This window comes from Narcine bancroftii, chromosome 3 (genome assembly GCF_036971445.1).
Source record: "Narcine bancroftii isolate sNarBan1 chromosome 3, sNarBan1.hap1, whole genome shotgun sequence".
Lineage (NCBI taxonomy): Eukaryota > Metazoa > Chordata > Chondrichthyes > Torpediniformes > Narcinidae > Narcine > Narcine bancroftii.
In genome coordinates this window covers 352,558,345-352,579,827 of record NC_091471.1, presented here as the reverse complement: position 1 = coordinate 352,579,827, position 21,483 = coordinate 352,558,345, and the positions used below count along the sequence as shown (strand labels likewise).

General features: G+C 47.0%; 1 protein-coding gene across 1 annotated transcript in view; it reads right to left on the bottom strand.

Moving 5' to 3' along the window:
* Positions 1-2,558: 2,558 nt before the first annotated feature.
* Positions 2,559-21,483, bottom strand: part of axin2 (axin 2 (conductin, axil)) — a 39,711-nt gene continuing 20,786 nt past the window's right edge. The window contains 9 exon segments of the mRNA XM_069929805.1: positions 2,559-4,405; positions 6,324-6,494; positions 10,383-10,481; positions 11,104-11,340; positions 12,000-12,179; positions 13,109-13,572; positions 14,905-15,021; positions 15,024-15,044; positions 18,085-18,181. Of these exon segments, the coding sequence (XP_069785906.1) occupies positions 4,279-4,405; positions 6,324-6,494; positions 10,383-10,481; positions 11,104-11,340; positions 12,000-12,179; positions 13,109-13,572; positions 14,905-15,021; positions 15,024-15,044; positions 18,085-18,181 (1,513 nt within the window). The 3' untranslated portion in view covers positions 2,559-4,278.

Here is a 21,483-nt window from a genome sequence, read left to right as displayed (position 1 = left end):
TGAGTTAATAAAAAGCATTCAGGTCGGCTTTCTCCAAGCAGGCTGACTTAGATGGTATCTTGTGTAATGAGGTCAGGCTAATGAGTGAGGGAATCCTCACGGGAAAAATGATCACTATATGATAGAACTTTACTTGCAGTTTGAGAGAGATTCAGATCAGTCAAAACCTAGAATCTAGATCTTAAATAAAGCCAATTATGTGGGTATGAAGGAGTGGCCAAGATGATGAAAAATTTGCCAGTGCATCAGTGAAGATGATTTAAATAAATATTTCAAAATACTCATCATTTGAGAAATAAGAAGTCCAAGATGAAAGTGATCTATCTGTGGCAGATAAAAGTACAGAAATGCTGGAGGAGGTATTCCTTGAAGAAGAGCTCAGGCCTGAAACATCAGTTATATATCTTTACCTCCTATGGACACGGTGAGACCCGCTGAGATCCTCCAGCAGTTCTGTGTTTCTGACACAATCACAGTGCCTGCAGACATTCATATTTCACTTTGTTAAAGGTGATATTCAATAAGAGAGAGGGTTAAGATGTGAGCTGGAATAGTAAGACTGAGGTTGGGAAAAGATTTAGCTAGGAGCAATTAATAACCAAAGATAGATTAAGAGAATTGGCAGGCATCGTGGGACAGCTAATAAGCACAGCACCCTGACTGTTAAAATGCTTTACCTTTTAATTTAATCTCACCTCACTCTTCTATACAGGCTGGTCAAACCAGTTTCAATTCATATAAGAGCCTCATCATCCCAGAAAATAATCTGGCGAGCCTTCATTGCATTCTCTCTGTGCCAGTGGTTCTCAATCTTTTTTTTCCATACACATACCACCTTAAGTCACCAGAGTTCCTACAACTCAACACCTCTTCCAATGAAGGTTAACATTCCACTTGCCTTCTGAACTGCTGTACCTGCATGTTTGCTTCCAGTGACAAACCTACAAGATCCTGCTGTGTATCAACAGTACCCAACCATTAAATAATATCCTGCCTTTGTGTTCATCCTATTGAAATGGATAACCTCATCAATCCACACCTGTATGCAGAACCGAACCAACTACAGCTATGAATATTTATTTATTGATCCTTTTGCATTTATTCTCTCTGATCGTGGAATTCAGAAGGGGAAAATCAGATGTGTATGATCCAGTGATCATTGGGAGATCAGAGGTGGAGAGGGTGAGCAAATTTAAATTCCTGGGAGAACCTTTCCTGAACCTGGCACACAAATGGCATCATGAAGAAAGCATGTCAGCGCCTCTACTTCCTCAGGTGTTTGGTGTGACGTTGAAAACCTTGGCAAATTTCTACAGATATAAAGTGGAAAGTGTGTTGACCAGGTACATCACACTAACTTTGATAAAGGCTCCCAACCCAAAACATTGACTGACCATTTCTCTCTGTGGATGTTGCCCAAGTTCTTCCATTTCTGTTCACATATATGTATCCTTAAACTTTGTTAGACTGCTGTTAACCAAAGTAACATGGGGAGAAGGGGTGACTAAAGATAGCCATGATGAAGTAACCTGTGCCAGTGCTACATTTCTATGACTTTGAAGAAGTCTACATTCAACGTCACAAGAAAATAGAAGCAGGAGACCACTCAGCCCCTCAAGCCTGACCTACCATCAACATGGTTGATCTATAGCTGACCTCAGGTGTGAGCCACAGCTCCTCCAGCACCTACTCCACCCACTATCCTGTCTGAGAATCTATTGCCATGCACGTCCCACCCCTCCTCCCAACTCCTACAGCACTTTTCCTTGCCCAACCTGTACCTTTTGCATCAAGGTCTGGTATGGGGACACCAACATCCCTGAGCGTAAATCCTGCAAAAGGTCGTGGACACAGCCCAGGACATCACAGACAAATCTTTCCTCACCAGTGAGAACATCTACAGGGAACGCTGCCATCAGAGAGCAGCAGCAATCATCAAGGATCTACACGATGCAGCACACGCACTGTTCTCGCTGCTGCTATCAGGAAAGAGATGCAGGTCCCACAAGACTCGCACCCACCAGGTTCAGGAACAGCTGCTCCCCTCCACCATTAGACTCCTCGACAATCAACTCAATCAGGAGCTCACTTAAGGACTCTTACTTTTGCGCTTTATTTTGTTTCTCTCTGTCTTGCAGTTTGTTTACATGTCTTTATTTGTTTTCATTTGAATGCTATGTACAGTTTATTTTGCACTACCAATAAGTGGTAATACTGCCTCACCTGCAGGAAAATTAATCTCACGATTGTATGTGATGTCATCTATGTACTCTAACATCAATCTGAAATCTGCAACCTCATTTCCCACACCCCTAATCAGCTCCCTTACCTCAGTGCCACACTACACAGCCCCCATTGCCTCATCCCTCTTCCCACCACTTGCTGCTCTCCCCTTTCTATTCTGCCCGTCCCAGGCAGGCCTCCTGAACCTCCCTACCCTCCAACCCCATGCTCCTCCACCTCTCTTGAGCTAGCTCATTCTGTTCTGCCATCCCTTTCTCCTGCAACAAACTGGATTCACACCATTCAAAAGGGGAAAAAAAAGTCAGACAGATGTATTAATTTGAAAAATATAAACTTTAATAAAGGCTACATCTCTGAATAATTACATAATTATTGTACCAAGGATCCTTAAATCAAACTCTTTTGTAATGCATAATTTACATAAGGTAAAACAAAATGCCATAAAACATGATTACAACACTCAAAAGCATAAAATATCTTTATACATAAACCCTTAACAAAGGGAGAGGTGACCCTCAACACAGGGTGACACACAGTATTAATAATACCATGCAGGCACAGGTACTGTACTGGATAAACAAGTAACACTATTAATAGTGTGTAAAACTCCCACAATATTTACACAGGTATTGTACAAGTCGTACCCAGACAGAACGGAGTCAGGTTAATACTGTAGTTCAGAAGGAGGTTTCTCTCTGTACTCATTTGAGAGAGGAGATATAGAGAGAGAAAGAGAGGAGAGGACAGAGAGACAGAAAGGCAGAGAGAGAGAGAGAGAGAGAGAGATCAGGAATGTCGCGATAAAAGCAGGACATTGTGGAAATGTGCAGCTGCCTGGTCAGTCTTTGTAAGAGGGAGAGAAGAGGTTCCATCAGCAGGTTATTGAGTAATGTCTTTTTCCAAGAATGGAACTGATGCCCAGGTATTAAAACCAGATTAGTTTTCAACCCTCTGCTCTCTGTTGGAAGTTGAAGTTTGAGCAACTTTATGTGATGATGATGAACTACTTACTACTTGTGCCTTTATTGCTGGTTAATTCTACATTGATTTGGTGTAATCATTTAATCCAGATTTAAACATGTCAGCATCAACTCTGATTCTGCTGCCAAGTTACTGCATGATGGGCCGCACTGCACTCCCTTCTAAAGAACTCCTTGCTTGCGTCTACAGCATCTGAATTTGCATGAGAACTGGGTGGGTAGAGTCTTGTACAGATGAGGCTCAAAGAGCTGGCTGTACCATAATGCACTAATTCACATTACAATCTGCACTTGGGTTGTGGCTCTAACTGTGTTAGGACACAAAATGGAAATGGGCAGCAGGCTTGTTGAACAGATTTCTGTGGATTTTCCTGGGTTTGAAAGGCACACACCATTAATGTCACAGGGAAGGTCAGTTGTTATTTCTGTCAGAACATTAAGACATGATTATGGTCTGGTGTAAATATATAAAGCAATCTAAAACTAAGATGTAGTGACTCCTTTCACTAAAATGATGAAAAGAATCATATCAGTTTCACTCCATTGGACATTATATGAGTGCAGGGGTTTTCAGACTGGTCATAATAGGAGGAAGAGTCAGGGAGGTGAGGGCAAGCGATGGGATGGTGGGTACTGGGTACAGAGAGGCAGTGAGGAGGCATGGGACAGCTACCAACTCCAATGGATGAGGGGTCACGTCAATGCAGCAGGATATCCACCACCCAAGTGAAAAGATGCAAGCTCAATAAATCTCCTGACATGCCGCCTATGTCTGGGCAGTAACTTGCGTTTCCGTCTATATTGCAACTTGGGAACCCACAGTTAGACCTCAACGTCTGTAAATAACCAATAACCCAAAAGCGAACATTCAATAATGCAGCCCACTTTTTAAATAGACACTTTCTTGATCTTTACATATAACGTCAGGCAAACAACACCGATTCTTCTTTGAGTCTGGATTTCAATGCACCACAGCTCACTTCCTTTGTTTGTAGTTTTTAAAATCTCCTATGAAATGCCAGATGCCTGTTCTGAAAACATCCTTTTTGACAAATCAATCAATTCGCTCCACTTTGCCCAAGATCTTTCCCTCGTACATAGGCAGAGGGCTATCATCGTTCCGAACTTCTTCAAACACTGCTCCACAGACAAACTCAGTGCTGGCTCGCTTGAAGTAATACCTGTGTGGGAGATGGCACACAGTTAGAACCAGTGGGAAAGAAAGGGGGACCAAGACGAAGAGGGGAACAGAGGGAAGGAAAGGTCAGCTCAGTATCAACAAATACTCTGAAGGGCATTGCAATTTTAAGGGTGAGAACTTGGTGTGGCTTTTTCAACAGGACATTAAGCCATTTTAAATGGTACAGTGAATATTAAATAACACTGGACAACAAAACTTCCTGAACACTTTTAGGGGTATTTTAAGGATTTTGGGCTGTTGATCACGAAAATCACCTTAAAAATTTCCTATCACGTACAGTTTTTTAGATATAACCTATTTTTGTGATCCCCTGTCATACACCAAGCTACAAAACCATGAAGTACAACATGTCATTGAAAATTAATTTTCTGCATTCCCACATGGACGTCTTCCCTGCTGATCTCGGTGCAGTCAATGACAAACATGATGAAAGGTTTCACCAGGATATTGCAACCATGGAAAAGCGTATCAGGGCAACTGGAATCCATCAATGTTGGCCGAGTATTGTTGGACACTGACACAAGAGGAAAATCAGCGGCAAAACATTTTAAGGTCAGTTGAATTAACGCAATGTGTCCACATCATTATGCAATTAAAAATGTTAAATTCAATAAAAGTTAATGTTCCTTCAACTTACTACATGATACAGCAAATCTGAAATTATTTGTGTTCAACTTGAACGTGTCTATCATTATCCTCAATTCTTTCTCAGGAAGAATTTTGAAAAAAAAAGTTCTCCAGTGGAATTAATGGACCATTTGCTGGCTGTATTGATGGACAGTAGTAATTTTCAATCAATAGCACAAAATTACATTTGCATTTTTGAAGGAGTTTCTGCAGGAGAAACAGATCTCAGGCAAGGACTGGAAGTCTGCTCAAGATTAATCCAATGAGCGAGTTTCCAGTGAGCTTTGTTTCACACCAAAAGAAAGGATTGCACAGGATTTTGAGTTTGAAATTTCACTTTTTAAACGTAGGGTGAATGGTTTCAAAAGAATCCTGTGTAACCAATGAGACTGCGCCCTGATTTTGCTGTTTGAACCTTCCGCATAACCCACTGACACCACCCAACCAGTGATCACTAACTAAATTAGCAGCGTTAGCATTTTAAAGGCACAATCCCAAAGTTGGCTTCAACATATCCTAGAATCCTGATGGTTAATGTTTGCCTCTCTTCCTGAAGTTCAGAGATATGAACAGAATTAGCTTCAAAGACAGGCCTCAAAATGCACCAAATCAAAACCAAATCCTGCTGGTCTCAAACCCAAGAGTGATGACAAGATGTCAGTGCCCGACTTCTCACCACAGTCCCATGGCTTAACTCACAAACACTGAACCACAAAAGTTAGGTTATTGCCTTAAAATACACTCACCTGCACATGGGACTTTTAATGTCATACTACATTCCCAACCCTTCAGAGAAGCATCCAACAAAACTCTGGCATCATTAAGTACAGGATAAGAGAAAGGGCTGCAATTTATGGAGTGAGGAGAGGAGGTGACAGAGGTGGAGATGTTTAGAGAGGGAATTCTGGAGCCCAGAAGCTGAAAGAGAGCATGGAATCACAAGGGGATCCAAACCCTACGCACCTCCTTTACCCTACAACTGACCCTCCAACATGGCGAAAGTGCCACCAACACTCCAGGTTTAAAGACAAGGATGGGAACTTTAACTCTGAGTCACTCATACAAAAAGATCCCACAGTACTGGTTGACCAGAGGACAGGTCAACATGTCTTCCTGTTTCCAGCTGCAGGAGCCCAGCAAACAGCTGTTCACACTTGCAGTCAGACCAAAAGTGGATGCGGGATGTTAGGTGAAACAGGGCACAGTCAACGCCTGAAGCTTCCCACCCACTACTCCCTCCTCCATCAAACCTGCCTCTGCCAGCGCCGTACCTGTAACTTCCTTTCTTGCTAAGCTGCTCCTTGAAGTGGGCCAGTGTCAGGCTGTGTCCTTTCATCATCCTCCGGTAAGGAATGTCCTCTCCACAGAAGAAGTAGGTAACGACCAGTTCACCAGGCTGCGCCGTGTGGGCCAGAGGTGTCTGCTTCTTTGGTGCCTTGTGCCTGTGAAGAAGGAGAAAAACAAGGGAATGACATCAAAGGTCAAGAGAGGGCCTCATTGAGACACAGGACCAAATATGTAACAGGAACAAGGGCCTGAACCTGTGATGCTGGCTGGCAGATAACATTATTGCGGCAGGAACAGAGGCTGAGCTGGAGGTTTGGGGACGGTTTGGGTCACAAAGTCCTGGGCAGGAATGGGGAGGATGATGGGTCACTTGCACCCAAGCAGGGAAATAGGGGTAATCGAGAACCAAGTCTCGGCTGAGTGTTCAACTCTGGGGGCAGTCAAGATAAAAGCAGAACCTGTTGGAAATGCACGACATGTTAGTCTGCATCTGACAAAGAGTCTGCAACGTGAAACATCAACTCAGTTTCTCTTCCCATAGATGCTTCCTGTCCTGCCAGGGTCAGCATTACTTGTTGTGATTGGGCAGCACAGTTAACGTAGTGAATAGTGCAACCCTGTTACAATCCCAGTGACCCGGGTTTGAATCCTGCGATGTCTGTAAGGAATTTGTACATTCTCCCCATGTCTCTGTGGGTTTCCTCCTGGACTTCCGTTTTCCTCCCATCCTTCAAAATGTACTAGAGGTTTTAGGTCAATTGGGTGTAATGGGCAGCACAGACTTGTGGACCGAAAGGATCTGTTACTCTACTGTATGTCTAAATTATTTTAAAAATTAGAATTTAAATTTCCAGCATCTACACCTCGCTTAATTTAACTAGGAACAGTTAATCCACAGAGCCTGTTTATACCAGTTTAATCAAAGCAGATGAACTAAAGTAGCAAGAATTATCCAGTGCAGAAACTCATTAAGACCAAAACCAACAGTGGGGTTGGGGGGGGGGGGAGTGTGACTGTGGAATAAATCAGAACATTCTAGCTAATCAGGAGTGTTTATTATTGTGTGAATAAAATGCACATAAACATTGATCAAAGGATCGTGAAACCTTTGCAAACCAGCATTTTAGTTCCATCTCATTCCTTCAAAGGTAAACTAATTACTGAACAGCAATACAGTCGGATGTCTGAGTCTGACTTCAAACTCAGCGTCCCAGAGGAGTCAGAGTGTAACGGACACATGTCAATTATTTTGTCCACTTTAATTCTATTTCAGGTTCCCTCTACCTTGGTTTATTTTTCCCCTTCCACCAATGACCCCAAATCCCTCATTTTCCTTAATATCTAAAGGAAGAGGGAACCGGAGTTTTTGAATGGCAGAGCAGGTTTACACTCAGAGGATGGCGTATAAACGGAATTATCTGCCCGAGGAAGTAGGAGAAACAAGTACAATTACATTGGTCTGGATGGCTCCTTTCTGTACTGAATAACCCCACGACTCCTGCTTCCAGATTTTTAATTTAAAAAAATGTTTTTAGACATACAGCACAGTAACAGGCCCTTCCAGCCAGGAGACTGTGCCACCAAACTACACCTACAATCCCTGCTTCATTTTGGAGGAAATCAGAGCCCCGGGGAAAATATACAAACTCCTTACAGACAGCCCAGGATTTGAACCCTGGTCCTAATCGCTGGTGCTGTAACAGTGTGTCCCCAACCGTGCCACTAGTCTATAGTTTCCCTCCCAGTAGAAGCTTCTATCTTATCTATTCCTTTTTAAATTTTGTGTATCTCCATAAGAACCCCTCTCAACCTGCCAAATTCCACTGAGCTGAATCCCAGATGACTCAATCTCTCCTCATAAGGCCCCCCTCCCCCCTCATCTCTGGAATCAACCTGGTGGACCTCCTCTGCACCCCATCCAAAGCTGGTATATCCTTTCTCAAGTCAGGAGGCCATAACTGCACACAGTACTCCAGGTTCATCCTCACCAGGACCAGGGGTGCAGTGCTAATTTTTTAGGTGCCGGAGCTCACCAAAACTGGTGACAAGGAGGTCTCATGAGACCCGGCCTTTGGTGTCCAGAATACTGTTGAGCTGGCGGGGCGGGGTGCTGCCGCCACTGCCCCCGCCTGGAGCGATGAGATGCCAGAGCAGCCCCTTGAGGGTCCGGAGTGACACATCCAGTGAGCTTTGACAGCACTGCACTGACCAGGACTCCATACAGTTGTAGCAGTAATTTGCTGCTTTCACTCTCTTCAGTAATGAAAGCCAACATTCTATTTACCTTCTTGATGGCCTGCAATTCATGCACATGTACTCCCAGGCCTCTGCATGACAATTCCACCAGCATTTTCATGTTTTTAAGATCTTCTATTTTTATATTCCAAAGAATGTGATCCTTTAGTTACCATAACCCCAGCCCATGGTTCCCTGACAGAGAAATTGAAGCCAGGACTCCTGGTGCTGTATTTAAGGTTTAAACTGAAGCAGTGGTGATTTCTCTTGCCGTGGCCTTTTGCCTCATAACTGAAGCAAGTGAACACAAAAGTATTGGAGGTTTCCCTCTTTAATTGTTCCTTAGTTGATGATCTGCACCTTCTGGGAGGCTGTTCCCTTCCAAAGCCTATTCCCCTCCTCGGTCCACTGTAGGTAGATCCCGACCCAGTGATAACTAAGGGCACAGATTAACAACGTCCGCGCTTTGTGTTAAAGGTCTGTCCACTAATTGACACCACGGAGGTTGGAGATCATTTCTCTCCCTGGTTAGATCACTAGGCCTCCACGCAGGTGTCCAACTGAAAGGTGCACAAATAACAGGAGACCAGCAAACCATGGTTCCAGGACCCTGCTCTAGCAATCAGTAAAACTGGACAACAAAGACTTTGCTTCCTGAACACTTTTGAGTGTATTTTATGAATTTTGGCCTGCTGATCATGAAAATCAATTCAAATCTTTTCTGGATTAAACTATTTTTTAGATACCACCTATTTTTGTGATTTCCTGTCATATTTTAAGTCTATTTCATGCAATCAAAAACATGAAATGCAACACGTCCTTGAAAATTCATTTTCTGCTCTCACACTTGGACGTCTTCCCTGCTGATCTTGGTGCAGTCAGTGACGAACATGGTGAAAGGTTTCACCAGGACAGCGGTATCAGGGCAAATGGAATCCATCAATGCTAGCCGACTATTGTTGGACACTGACACCAGAGGCATCAGATGCTGAGTACAAATAAAAATCAGCGGCAAAACGTTTTTAGATCAGTTGAACTAACGCAATCATGTCAGCATTATTATACAATTAAACTTGCTAAATTCAATAAAAGTTAATTTAATGTTTCTCCAACTTCCAACATGATACATCAAATCTGAAATTATTTGTGTTCATCTTGATATTGATATCCCTAGTTTGATTTCAGAAAGCAAACCTTTTGAAAATATTTGTTGTCCAGTGTAATTCTGACCCACCCTCAGACACATCTTTACCTCCCTCAGTCCATCATTAATATTCGTTAGATTCACACTGATTCAGTGCACACTGTAACTGTGAGAGGAATCAATCGGGTGAACGCAGAGAGTCTTGTACCCAGAGTAGGGAAATCAGTTACCAGTGGACATAGGTTTTAAGATGGGGGGGGGGTGGGGTGGAAAGAGATTTAATGTGAACCTGAGGGGTAACTTTTTTAGTTTACACTGAGGATAGTTAGAGTATAGAACGGGCTGCTGGAGGACATGGATGAGGCAGGTACTATTGCTATGTTTAAGAAATAATTGGACTGATTCATGGATAAGCTGGGTTTAGAGGTATGCGGGCGAAACACACAGGTAGGAGTTGCTTGGATGGGACAAATTGAATGGCCTGTTTCCACGGAATGTGGCTATGAGTACACGCAGACTGACCATGAAGGAAAGGTTCAAAAAATCATGGGAAATGGCTTATGAATAAGAGGGAGTGAGAATAGAATCACAACCTACAGAATGTTGACTTCCCCTCCCCTCAGTTAGAAGAAATAGGAGCAGAAATTGGGGCAGGATTACTTACTCTTCTGTGGGAGAGGTTAGGAGGCCAGTATTCGACATGCTCCCTCCTTGTCCTGGAACCCCGTGGTTTCTGTCTCGCTGTAAACTTGATGTGAAGTATCTGAAAAATGAGGCAAGATCAGCGTGAGTGTCAGTGAGAGACAAAATTATAATTTTTTTAAAATTTAGATATACAGCACAGTAATAGGGCCCTTTCAGCCCATGAGACTCTGCCGACAAATTACACCCAATTAACCTACAACCCCTGATATGTTTCAAACGGTGGGAGGAAACAGGAGCACCCAGGGAAAACCCACGCAGACACGGGGAGAACGTACAAACTCCTTACAGACAGCGCGGGATTCAAAACCCGGACGTGATTACTGGCACTGTTACAGCATTGCACTAACCACTACGCTATCCAAAACGTGACAAGAAGTCAGTGAAAGGACAAGAGGGTGGCTGAGCACATGATCAAAACCAAGGCCTTGAGACCAGGGACACAGAGACCTAGAAACTGACAATAAGCAAGGGAACAGGAACAGGGAAAGGAGACTGAGTGGGAGGCTCACAGCAAGGAGCCGGGACCCCATGAGATTACAAGTGAGATGGAGAGAGCAAGACATCAAGATCGAGGAAGGTAGAGGACAGGCTCGGTGACAGCAAGAGAGGGCAGGCAGCAAGTGTCAGCAAAGCCTCCCCGGATCAGGGCAGGCATGCGAGCTCTCCCAATCGGTTCACACCTCTGCTTTAGGGGCTTGGCCACATTCTTCTCTTCTTCAAGTCTGCGGCGTGCTTCCTCCAGCTGCGCAAGTGTGTTGGGTGGTGGCAGTGGTGGCATGGCTGGGTCCTGGATGAAGGGGTGTGAAGGTTGGGCACTGCTCCGCTGGTGGGTGTTGCTGAGGTGTTGCCGACCACTTCGATCTCCCGCTGTGCCCCTCAAACAGTCCGAGACGATTCCCTTCTTCATACACTGGACACTGGCAGGCAACAAAGGGCCATCACCTTCTTGACATTTCACTCCACCTTACCCTATCAACCACCCCATCCCATTCTTCCCCTGAACTGAAACACCCGAGACGGTTCCACACTCCACTCTGATCCTCCATAAAGGAGCCTTGTGCCAGGTTAAGAACCTGGGAGGGGAACATCTCCACCTTCCCTTAATCCAAGTGATGGGTCATGGGGGAGGTGCTCTCCACCTCCGACCCAAAAGAACCATCAACCCCCTCTCTCCTCAGGCATCCTCAACTCTGCAATGCACGGGCACAACACAGGCATATTCAGACAGATACAAACACAATCTCACAACGCACACACATGCACACGCGTACACACTCCCACAGATACAAACCCACGGACTCAAACTCACGCTCATGCAGATGGACACTTGCACACAAACTTGCATGCATGCACTCGTGCATGCGCTCACACATACATTCCTCACAGATTGACCACCTCACCCACAGCTCATCCTTGTAGCCTGCACCCCAACATATACATCTCTCCTTCACAGCCCTCTTCACCCACACTGAGCACCTTCATCCTCTCTACAGAGAAAAGAACAAGCACAGAACTGAACTCCCCTTCCTCACCCTGGTATGTCCTGCCCCCACAGTCATGCCAGACCACTCCTCACCTGTGGGTCTTATGCTTGCTGGTGGGTCGTTCATTCTCTAGCATCCACTGCCACACGTTCTGTGTCCGGTCTGCTTCCTCTCCAGGGAGCTGGGGGGCGGAGATGGGGAGTGTTCCCTCGTTGGGAATTGGGCTGGTACAGTCTGGCACTTGTGAACTCCTCCTCAGCACAGACCCTCTGCTGCAGGTCAAACAGTGGAGATGGTGAGTGGGAGGATCTATCATTAAACCCAATCTCGACTGGCTGCCTCCCCTGAAGGAGTGGCTTCAGTCTTGGATCCTGAGCAGTAGCTTCCTGGCCCTAATCCACAGACAGGAGATATAGTGGCTCAACACAGGCCAGTGTGTAACCCCCCCAGCACTTGCAGTCCTCCTCCCCACCTCATCCAGGGCTCAGGGCAGCAGGCAGTGGGACATAGTCACAACATCGATTGCATCCGTATGTTAAGAGGATGGTCAAAGCCACTGTTATTAGCATCTGAGAGAAGGGGTCTGGTGAGGGGGATGACACCAGGGAGAGGGGCTTTGGTGGGGTGAGGGGGTGTCTCAGCCACAAGTTTGGTTGTTGATCTCAACCTCGTTGCGGTTGGCCTTAGGTGTGGGACATGCAAGGCCAGAGGTCTAGGCCCTTTCCACAGGGCAAAGAACTGGCTCCTCAGTCTAACATGTCTGTGACTACCTGTTGGGATTCTGGATTCTTCTCATCTGCCTTGCCCACCCTCGCTAACCACCTGTCTGTCCAAATGGCTTTTGCATGTTGCAATCATACTCACTTCCACAGCTCCCTTTGCCAGTTTAGTCCAAACATTGACCACTCTCTGAGTAGAACAGTTGTCCCCCACCCCCCCCCCCCCACCTTCCAAAGGCCCCTCTTAAATCTCACCTTTTTCACATTAAATCTGGTTCTAGATTCACCTGGCCTCAGATACTAGTGGCTCAATGGGAATACAGGAGGTCAAGATGGCCATTGAAGACCTGTTCCACCCAATCATCACCCTAGCAGAACCTGGCCAGACAGAAAGGCCTCATAGCTGCCAGCTGACGGTCCTTCAGCCCCCCCAACCCTCAATGGGAGGACATGGAGGATAAATCATGGAAAGGAGATCTCACCCAAAGGCAATCTGTTCCAGCAGCAATGGTGATGGCTCAGCCTTGGAGTGCCCGCGTGATTTGGCAAAAGAACAACAGTCAGTGTGTCCGGGGCACAAGCACTGCACTCGCTGGGCAGCCTCAGCTTCGATCTGCTCCTTGGTCTTGGGAACAGTGTGGTGGTGGACGTAGTGGTGGTGGATGTATTTGGTGCACTGCTTGGAGATGCAGCCCTTGCGGGCGAGCCCCGGAGATGGGGCCTGGGACTTTGGCCCTGGCGAGGGTGGAGAGTGCCTCCCAAGGCCCGGGGACTGACAGCCCGGCGTTTTCAGCACCCGCAATAGGTGGTCATCCAGGATGGCCTGTGGGTCGTCGTCGCAGCTTCTGGGGGGCAGCAGGGTCAGGGGGGGCGGCTGGTGATGGGGTGGGGCTTCCCTCTCTGGCTGCACCTTGGCTGCAGTGGCTTCAGTGTCTTCCCCTTCATCCTGTGGAGGAAGAGAAAACGGAACAAGGTTGATGGCTCCTCCAACCTTCCTAGTGGGTCCACTGCCGGAGACATCCCATCCATAAGCAGAGGCTGGATATGAGCCTCAGCTTCACATTTCCCACCCGCTCTCCAATCCCCTTGATCGCCCTTGTGTCCTTGATGCCTGCCTTGGACCCACGAAGGATCATGCTCCCTGGATTAGAGTGTTTCAAGGAATCTCTCCCTACAACTACACCCCAATGCTCCAGGTCAACCTCTTTCACACTATCTCTATTGCTCCCCCATCCTTCCTGCAGCATGGAGTCCAGAAATGGACACAGTGTCCTCCAATCAATGCTTTGTGTATGGATTGTACCATGTGAACAAGTGATTAAATCTGTCATGCCTGCACAATGAACTCCACGTTGCAGGCAAACTCTCCACTCTCCCCAACACTGACTAGGGTGACTATGCAACTTAAGTCCGACTGGAGGATAGGGAGGAAGAAAGAGAGAGAGAGAGAGAGAGAGAGAGAGAGAGAGAGAGAGAGAGAGAGAGAGAGGGAGAGAGGAGAGGAAGAGAGAGAGAGAGAGAGAGAGGAGAGGGAGAGGAGAGAGAGAGAGAGAGAGAGAGAGGGAGAGAGGGAGAGAGAGAGGGAGAGAGAGGGAGAGAGAGAGAGAGGGAGAGAGAGAGGAAGAGAGAGAGAGAGAGAGAGAGAGAGAGAGAGGGAGAGAGAGAGGGAGAGAGAGAGAGAGAGAGAGAGAGGGAGAGAGAGAGGGAGAGAGAGAGAGAGAGAGAGAGGGAGAGAGAGAGGGAGAGAGAGAGAGAGAGAGAGAGAGAGGATTGAATGAATGAATGAATAGAAGACAGTAAAATGGCCTGATCACACTGGACTATAATGCTGCCTGTGTTTTAAAACATCATCAATGTTTGGCAGTGTCCTAAGAAAGCAGCTCTATCCTCAAGAACCCCCACCATCCAGGCACGCCTCTTCACTCTGTTCCAGAGAAAAAGGTACAGGAGCCTGAAGATGAGCACTCAGCGGCACAGGGACAGCTTCTTCCCCTCTGCCATCAGATTCCTGAATGATCAATGAACCACAGGCACTGCCTGACTTTGACTTTTTGTGCAATATTATAAATTTATTTTTAATATGCTGGTTTATATGAATGTTTGCACCGTGACGTTGCTGCAAACCAATAAAATTTGTTTCTAATTTCTTCCATTCCATCACAATTCAACCTTCCTAATATTGGGGCATGTTTTACAGAGTATGGAATTAGAATGACCTTCCCTCTGCCAGCAGCTGTGCCCTCGGGAGAGGGTTATGGCTTGGCAAGCTGTCTCCTACCTCTTTGATCTGCTGCAGTCTCTCCTCCAAGCTGTCCATGCTGTCCCGTTCCTGCTTCAGCTGCTCCAGCCGGGCAATAAGCTGAGCAGCAAAGGCTGCTGGATCCACCGAGTCATCTCCTTTGGAAGGCGGTGAGTTCTCTAAGGCAAGAGTACAGAGTCCACATTGAACAACCTGAACCCTATGCATTCCCTATGCAGGGAAAGGGAGAAAGGAAGCAAGATGGCAAATGACAGTAAGCCAGGTAGAGAAAGGGGAGGAAAAGAGAAAGTGGAGAGAGAGAGTGGGGGAGAGGGGGGAGAAAAGAGAAAGGGGAGAAAGGGGGGGAGAGAGAGGGAAGAAAAAGCAGAATGGGGAGAGAGGAGAGAGAGGTAGAGAGGTAGAGAGAGGGGGAGAAAAGAGAATGGGGAGAGAGAAAGGGGAGGGGGAGAGAAAGGGGAGCAAAAGGAGAGAAAGGGGGCAAGAATGGTGGGGCTGACAAGAATGGGGAGCAAGAATGGCAGGGCAAAAATGGGGGTTGAGGATGGGGGAGCAAGAAAGGGAGAGGGGGAGAGGGAGAGGGTGGAGGGGGAGAGAAAGAGGTGGAGAGAGAGGGGAGAGAAAGAGAGGAGAGAGAGAAAGAGAAGAAGTGTGGCTGGGCCTTTCTTCTGCTTTCAGTTCAACCCGTTAACATGCTGGAACTGATGAGCTGGGGTTTTATATGAACTGCTTACAGTGGACTCGTGGTGTGATATCCTCCCCACCAGCTCTGGCCAAGAGCAAGATCAGTCGGCTGCCCTACTCATTCCCTCTGTAGTACAACCTGCTCATCAGTAGCTCCACAGAAGGCTCAGGCTATTTCAAAGGGTTTTGTTTAACATCAAAAAAGTAACGAAGGTGGGAGGGAGCCTTCTCTAACTGAAGTGGGTTATAAACAGAAAATGAAAATTAAATTAAAAAATTCAAAGTTGATGGAAAGATGGAGTCATACTGGTGCAGATCAGAGAAAATGTGGTAATTTAGTTCCTGGCTGCATGCTGGCTTGCTTTGAGGATCTGTTGGCTGAAGAAACCCTGTGTTCATTTTCACTCTTCTCACTCCACTTCTGTCTCTTTGTACAGAGTGTGAACCAAATCAGCTGCAGGCTACTTGTGCCTCACTGCTGGGCTCAGCTGCCTGAAGCTGTGGCTACCAGGGGAGATGCGAGACTACCAGGGATTCAGGACCTGTACCTGGCATACTCTTTAGAGTTGGGGGTGGGGGTGGGAATCAGCCATGGTCAAAGCTAGATCTACATGCTCCTCACTACCCCTTCTCTCTCTGTCTCTGACTGACAGCATGAAACATAAAAGTCTGAAGATGCTGTGATTGTCGTAAAAACACAGGGAAATGCTGAGGGAGTTCAGCCGGACTTTCAGTGTCCATAATGACGTGAAAGACTGGCTGAGTTCCTCCAGCATTTCACTGTGTTTTTACCGACAGTGTGACCACATGATTCTCTCTCTCTCACATTTTCAATATACTCCCTCCTCCCTTTCTCACCTTGCTCATGAAGAATGAGGGGAGATTTGATAAAATGAGGAGGGGTTAGACAGAGTAAATGTAGTTAGGCTTTTTCCGCTAAGGGTCAGTGAGATACGAACCAAGGGACATGGGTTAAGGGTGAAAGGGGAAATGTTTAGGGGGAACTTTTTCACCCAGAGTGTGGAACGAGCTGTCACAAGTGGTGAATGTGGCCTAAATTTTAAAATTTAAGAAGTATTTGGACAGGTACATGGGTGGGAGAGGTGTGGAGGGCTGTGGACTGGGTGCAGGTCACTAGGACTAATCAGAAAAATGGTTCAGCACAGTATAGAAGGGCTGAAGGGGCTGCTTCTGTGCTGTAATGTGCTATGGTTCTGTTCTGTCCCCATCTCCCCCGCTCTCTCTTCCTCTCCGTTCTCGATCTGCTCCACTCTCCCTCCTCTGTCTCCCTCTCTCTACACCCACCCCCACCAACATCTCATCTCTTTATGCTGGGCACCGTCCCCTCACGATGAAGCACAAGGTTTGCTCTAGGGCAACCAGAGTGCGGTGGCAGAGGAGAGAAAGGCCTTCCCACAGTGGCTGGCTGCTCCTCAGCTGCAGATCAAAGCCCAGCTTGGCAGAGAATGCCCATTCGTGAGCCCGAGGACAAAAATCGGCTCATTTACATGCACAAAAATAGAACAGTTGTTGTTTCCAACTTTTAATTTTGGGGAAAATAAATTTGAGAAGCTTTTCTGTTGTTTGAAAGTTATTTTTGTTGCAAATGATTTTTTTTTCCCACTTGTGGAGGGTGTTTGGGGATAGACATGTGGGGGGGGGGGGGGCATGGGGCTGAAACACTGAAGCTCAGTACAAAGCTAAACAATATACATTGGCATCTTGATTATCACATGCACAGACATGTCAAGGGAACAAGATCCAACATTCGAGTCCAATAATCCCAGTCACAAGAACAGCTCAAAGATCATCTGAAGTTATAGCTATTCCTGACACAGCCCTTTCTACATCAGCAGGAACATGGTTACATTATCACAAATGTCTGAAGTATAACTGGAAAGGTTGGTTCCAGGTCTGCTGAACTACATCACTCATTGTGTTAGGTTCTATAGACACGCGCCCCCACTGGGGTACACACACGTGCACGCCTGCACACGCACACACTGACCCCCACCGTGGTACAGTCCCACACACACCGACCCCCACTGAGGTACGGTCTCACACTCACATACTGACCCCTCCCCCCCAAATGGGCTACAGTTCCACACTCACACACTGATCCCACCCCCGGAGTACAGTCCCACACACACCACCAGCCCCCAGTGGCTACAGTTCCACAAACACTGATCTCCACTGGGCTACAGTCTCACACACACCATCTAAATATCCCAATCAACCTACATTTTGGAGGGTGGGGGGAAACCAGAGCACGAGGAGGATATCCACTAGAAGAATGTACAAACTCCTTACAGACAGTGCTGGATTTGAACCGTGTTGTGGAAACCATGATAATGACCAGAATGTTTGTGTAGAGACATCAAACAGTAAGGTGTATACAGGACAGCATCTTAAAAAAACACAATAGTAAATCATTGGAGAGGGGCAAGAGCAAGGTAGAACGAGAGAGCACAAAAGAAAAGAGAGAGTAAGAGAGCACGAGAAAGAAAGAGGACTCACAGGAAAGTGAGGTAGTGAGACTTGGCCATTGGCCTTGACACTGTGATGTATTTCCCGCTGTTGGTGCTTCTTCTGTTGATACGGAGGGATGCCATCTCTGCAAAACAAAATCAAAGAGACAGTGAGGCAAGTTGAAAAGCATCTTCAGGAAAATTCTTCGCATCAGCTTTGCCCTTGGGTCTCCAGGACTCAAACTGTGTCCCACCTCCAGCTAGCCTGTGTATTCTGTTACTGACTCTGTGAAGCTGAGGGCAGGTCTCACACACCCGCGTTGCCAAATCCACCCTGAATGCTCCCCCGGTTCTTCATCAACTGACAAGGCCTGAGGTCGAGAAGCTCAGACTACTAAGAACTGATGCTAAGACCACTAGATGGGTTCTCCTTCTGACTGCTATCTGATTTCTGGGTCTGCAGGATGTGCTAGTGGGATGCCTCACCAGACCCCAAGCACAAGCCTCTGATGCACCATCAATCAAGAGACTATTGTGGAGAAACCAGTAGGCTTTAATTCACTTGAGAACATACCATATCCCTACTGTTTGGTTGTCCTGTGCTGAGTTTCAGGAAACTGTGGAACAGTCACCTTTATACTGGAGCCTGTGGGGCGGGGCCACAGGTACAACCAGCCAATAGGCATGCTTGACCAGATAATTATACATGACAGTGATTTACCACATTCACCCCTTGTTTTTAAAAAAGGTTTCACAGGGTGAAGTGGAACTTATAAAGTTACACGTTTACAATTTGAAAGTTATAACTTCAGCCTATCAGGAGGTCTGGTCGCTCGCTGGGACTGCTGTAGAACTGGTTGTGGCTGCGGCGCAGCAGCGGAGTCCCAGACTGTCTTGGGCATTGTTCATATTCATCAGTATTGGGCTGATGGGTGGGGGTGCCATGCCTGGTGTTTCCTCCCTCAGGGCGGAGGCAGGATAACAGAGATTGGGTGCATCATGTGTGTTCAATGGTGAAGAGGGTGTGGGGTGATGAGCAGCAGTCTCCAGGGCCCCTGAGGGAGCCAAGTCACTGATGGAAACGTGTCCTTATGTCCATCTGGATATGCCACATAGGCATATTGGAGTTTGGCATGGAGGAGGTGCCCTTTTCAACCAATGGGTCAGACTTATGCTTCCTCACATGCCTCCGGAGCAGGAGAGGCCCTGGGGACGTCAGCTATGTTGGTAGTGTGGTTCCTGTTGCAGATTTCCTGGGGAAGGAAAACATACGTTCACGTGGTTATAGCGTTAGTGTCGGTGCACAGCAAGAACCTGATAGAGTGGAGGGCCTTCAGGAGAACCTCCTGCCAGTGGGTCACTGGGAGGCCTTTGGACCGCAAGGCCAGGGGGACTGCCTTCCAGACCGTAGCATTCTCCCTCTCCACTTGCCCGTTACCCCAGGGGTCGTAACTAGTGGTCCTGCTCTGGAACTGGCGCAGCTCGTCACTCATAAAGGAAGGCCCCCGGTCGCTGTGGCTATAACTGGGGAAGCCAAACAGAGTGAAGAGGCTGCGCAGGACCTTGATGACTGTGACGGTGGTCATGTCCGAGCAGGGGATAGCAAATGGAAAATGGGAGTATTTATTGATGATGTTAAAGAAGTATATGTTACGATCAGTGGAGGGCGGGAGTCCATTAAAGTTGACACTGAGTCGCTCGAAGGGGCAAGTGGCCTTAATAGGTTGTGTCCTGTCTGGTCAGTAGAAGTGCAGCTTGCACTCAGCACCGACCTGGCAGTTCTTTGTCATGGTCCTGTTCCCCTCAATAAGAGTACGACAGGTTGTGTGCTTTAAGAAAGTGAAAAAAACTGGTGACTCCGGGGTGACAGATCATGGTGGAGATTTTGCAGTCGGTCGATCTGGACGTTGGCACAAGTCCCACGGGTCAGGGCATCTGGTGGCTTGTTAAGTTTTTCCAGCCGACATAATTATAGGTGAATAATTCTATTCTCCACCGCAGTATTTTATCACTTTTTTATTTTTCCCTCACTGCTGATTGTTGAACATGAACGCAATAGCATGTTGATTGGTCAGCAAGGTGAATCCCTTACTGGTCAGGTAATGCCTCAACAGTGGCTTGTGCCTCTTTTTCAACTGATGAATGTCGAATCTCGGGGCCCTACAAGGTGCGAGAAGAAAATGTGATGGGCCTGCCAGCCTGATTAAGGGTGGTGGCCAGGGCGAAGTCTGATGCATAGCTTTCCACCTGAAACAGGGTGGATTTGTCCACAGCATACATGGTTGCCTTGACAATGTTGGACAATGCAGTTGAAGGCTGCACAAGCCTCCTCCTCCAAGGGAAGGACATAGACTTGATAAGAGGGCAGGTCTTGTCCGCATAATTGGAGAAAAACCCAAGGCACCTCTTCAGGGCTTTGAGACTGTGTGGAAGGGGAAGTTCCGAGAGGGGTTGCATGTGGTCTGGGTCCGGGTCAATGATGCTGAGCACACACACTTGGCCTTGTCGTGCACCAAATTAAGGAGCCTGGCTTTCTTGAGAAATCTCTGGAGATTGGCATCATGGTCCTGCAGATCGTGGCCACAGATGGTGACATTATTGAGATACGGGAAAGTGGCTTGCAACTCATACTGATCTACCACACAGTCCATGTCTCGCTGCGCTGGAAGACCATGATGCCAAAGGGGACCCACAGGAAGTGGCAGAGGCAGCCATTCACCTCGAATGCCATACACTGGTGGTCCTCTGGGTGGATGATAGCTGATGATATGCAACTTTAGGTCGATGGTCGAAAAGATCTGATACTGGGCAATTTGGTTGACTACGTCGGCGATTCGCGGAAGGGTTATGTGTCCAATTGAACATCTTTATTGATGGTCTGACTGTAGTCGATGACCATTCTATTCTTTTTCTTGTTCCACACTACCACTACCTGCACTCTCCAAAGGCTATTGCTGGCTTCAATCACACCTTCTTTAAGTAAGCGCTGTACCTCTGCCCAGATGAAGGCCCAGTCCCCGGTGCTGTACCATCTGCTTTTAGTGGTGATGGGTTTGCAGTCAGGGGTGAGGGAGGTGAATAGCGATGGAGGGGGGGGACTTTAAATGTGGAGAGCCCACAAGTCGTGTATGTGTGTGTGGTTTAGTTCATGGACGTGTACAGTAGGGAGTTTGGTTATTGAACTGCTGGTTACAAAAGATGTGGGGTGGATGGGGCCCATCAAACGCCATCATCTTGCTTTCAAGGTGACATTGAAAATCAAGCACCAACAGTACAGCAATGCAGAGCTGTGACATTACCATCAGTCTAAAGTTGTCATATACAGTACCCCGCACCATTAAAGTCACAATACAGAAACCCAGAATATCCGCTTGGATACCAAGGAGACCTTCTGGTTCACTGGTAGTATTGTGAGTGAGAAATTCCGCACCATGTCCAAATGAATAAA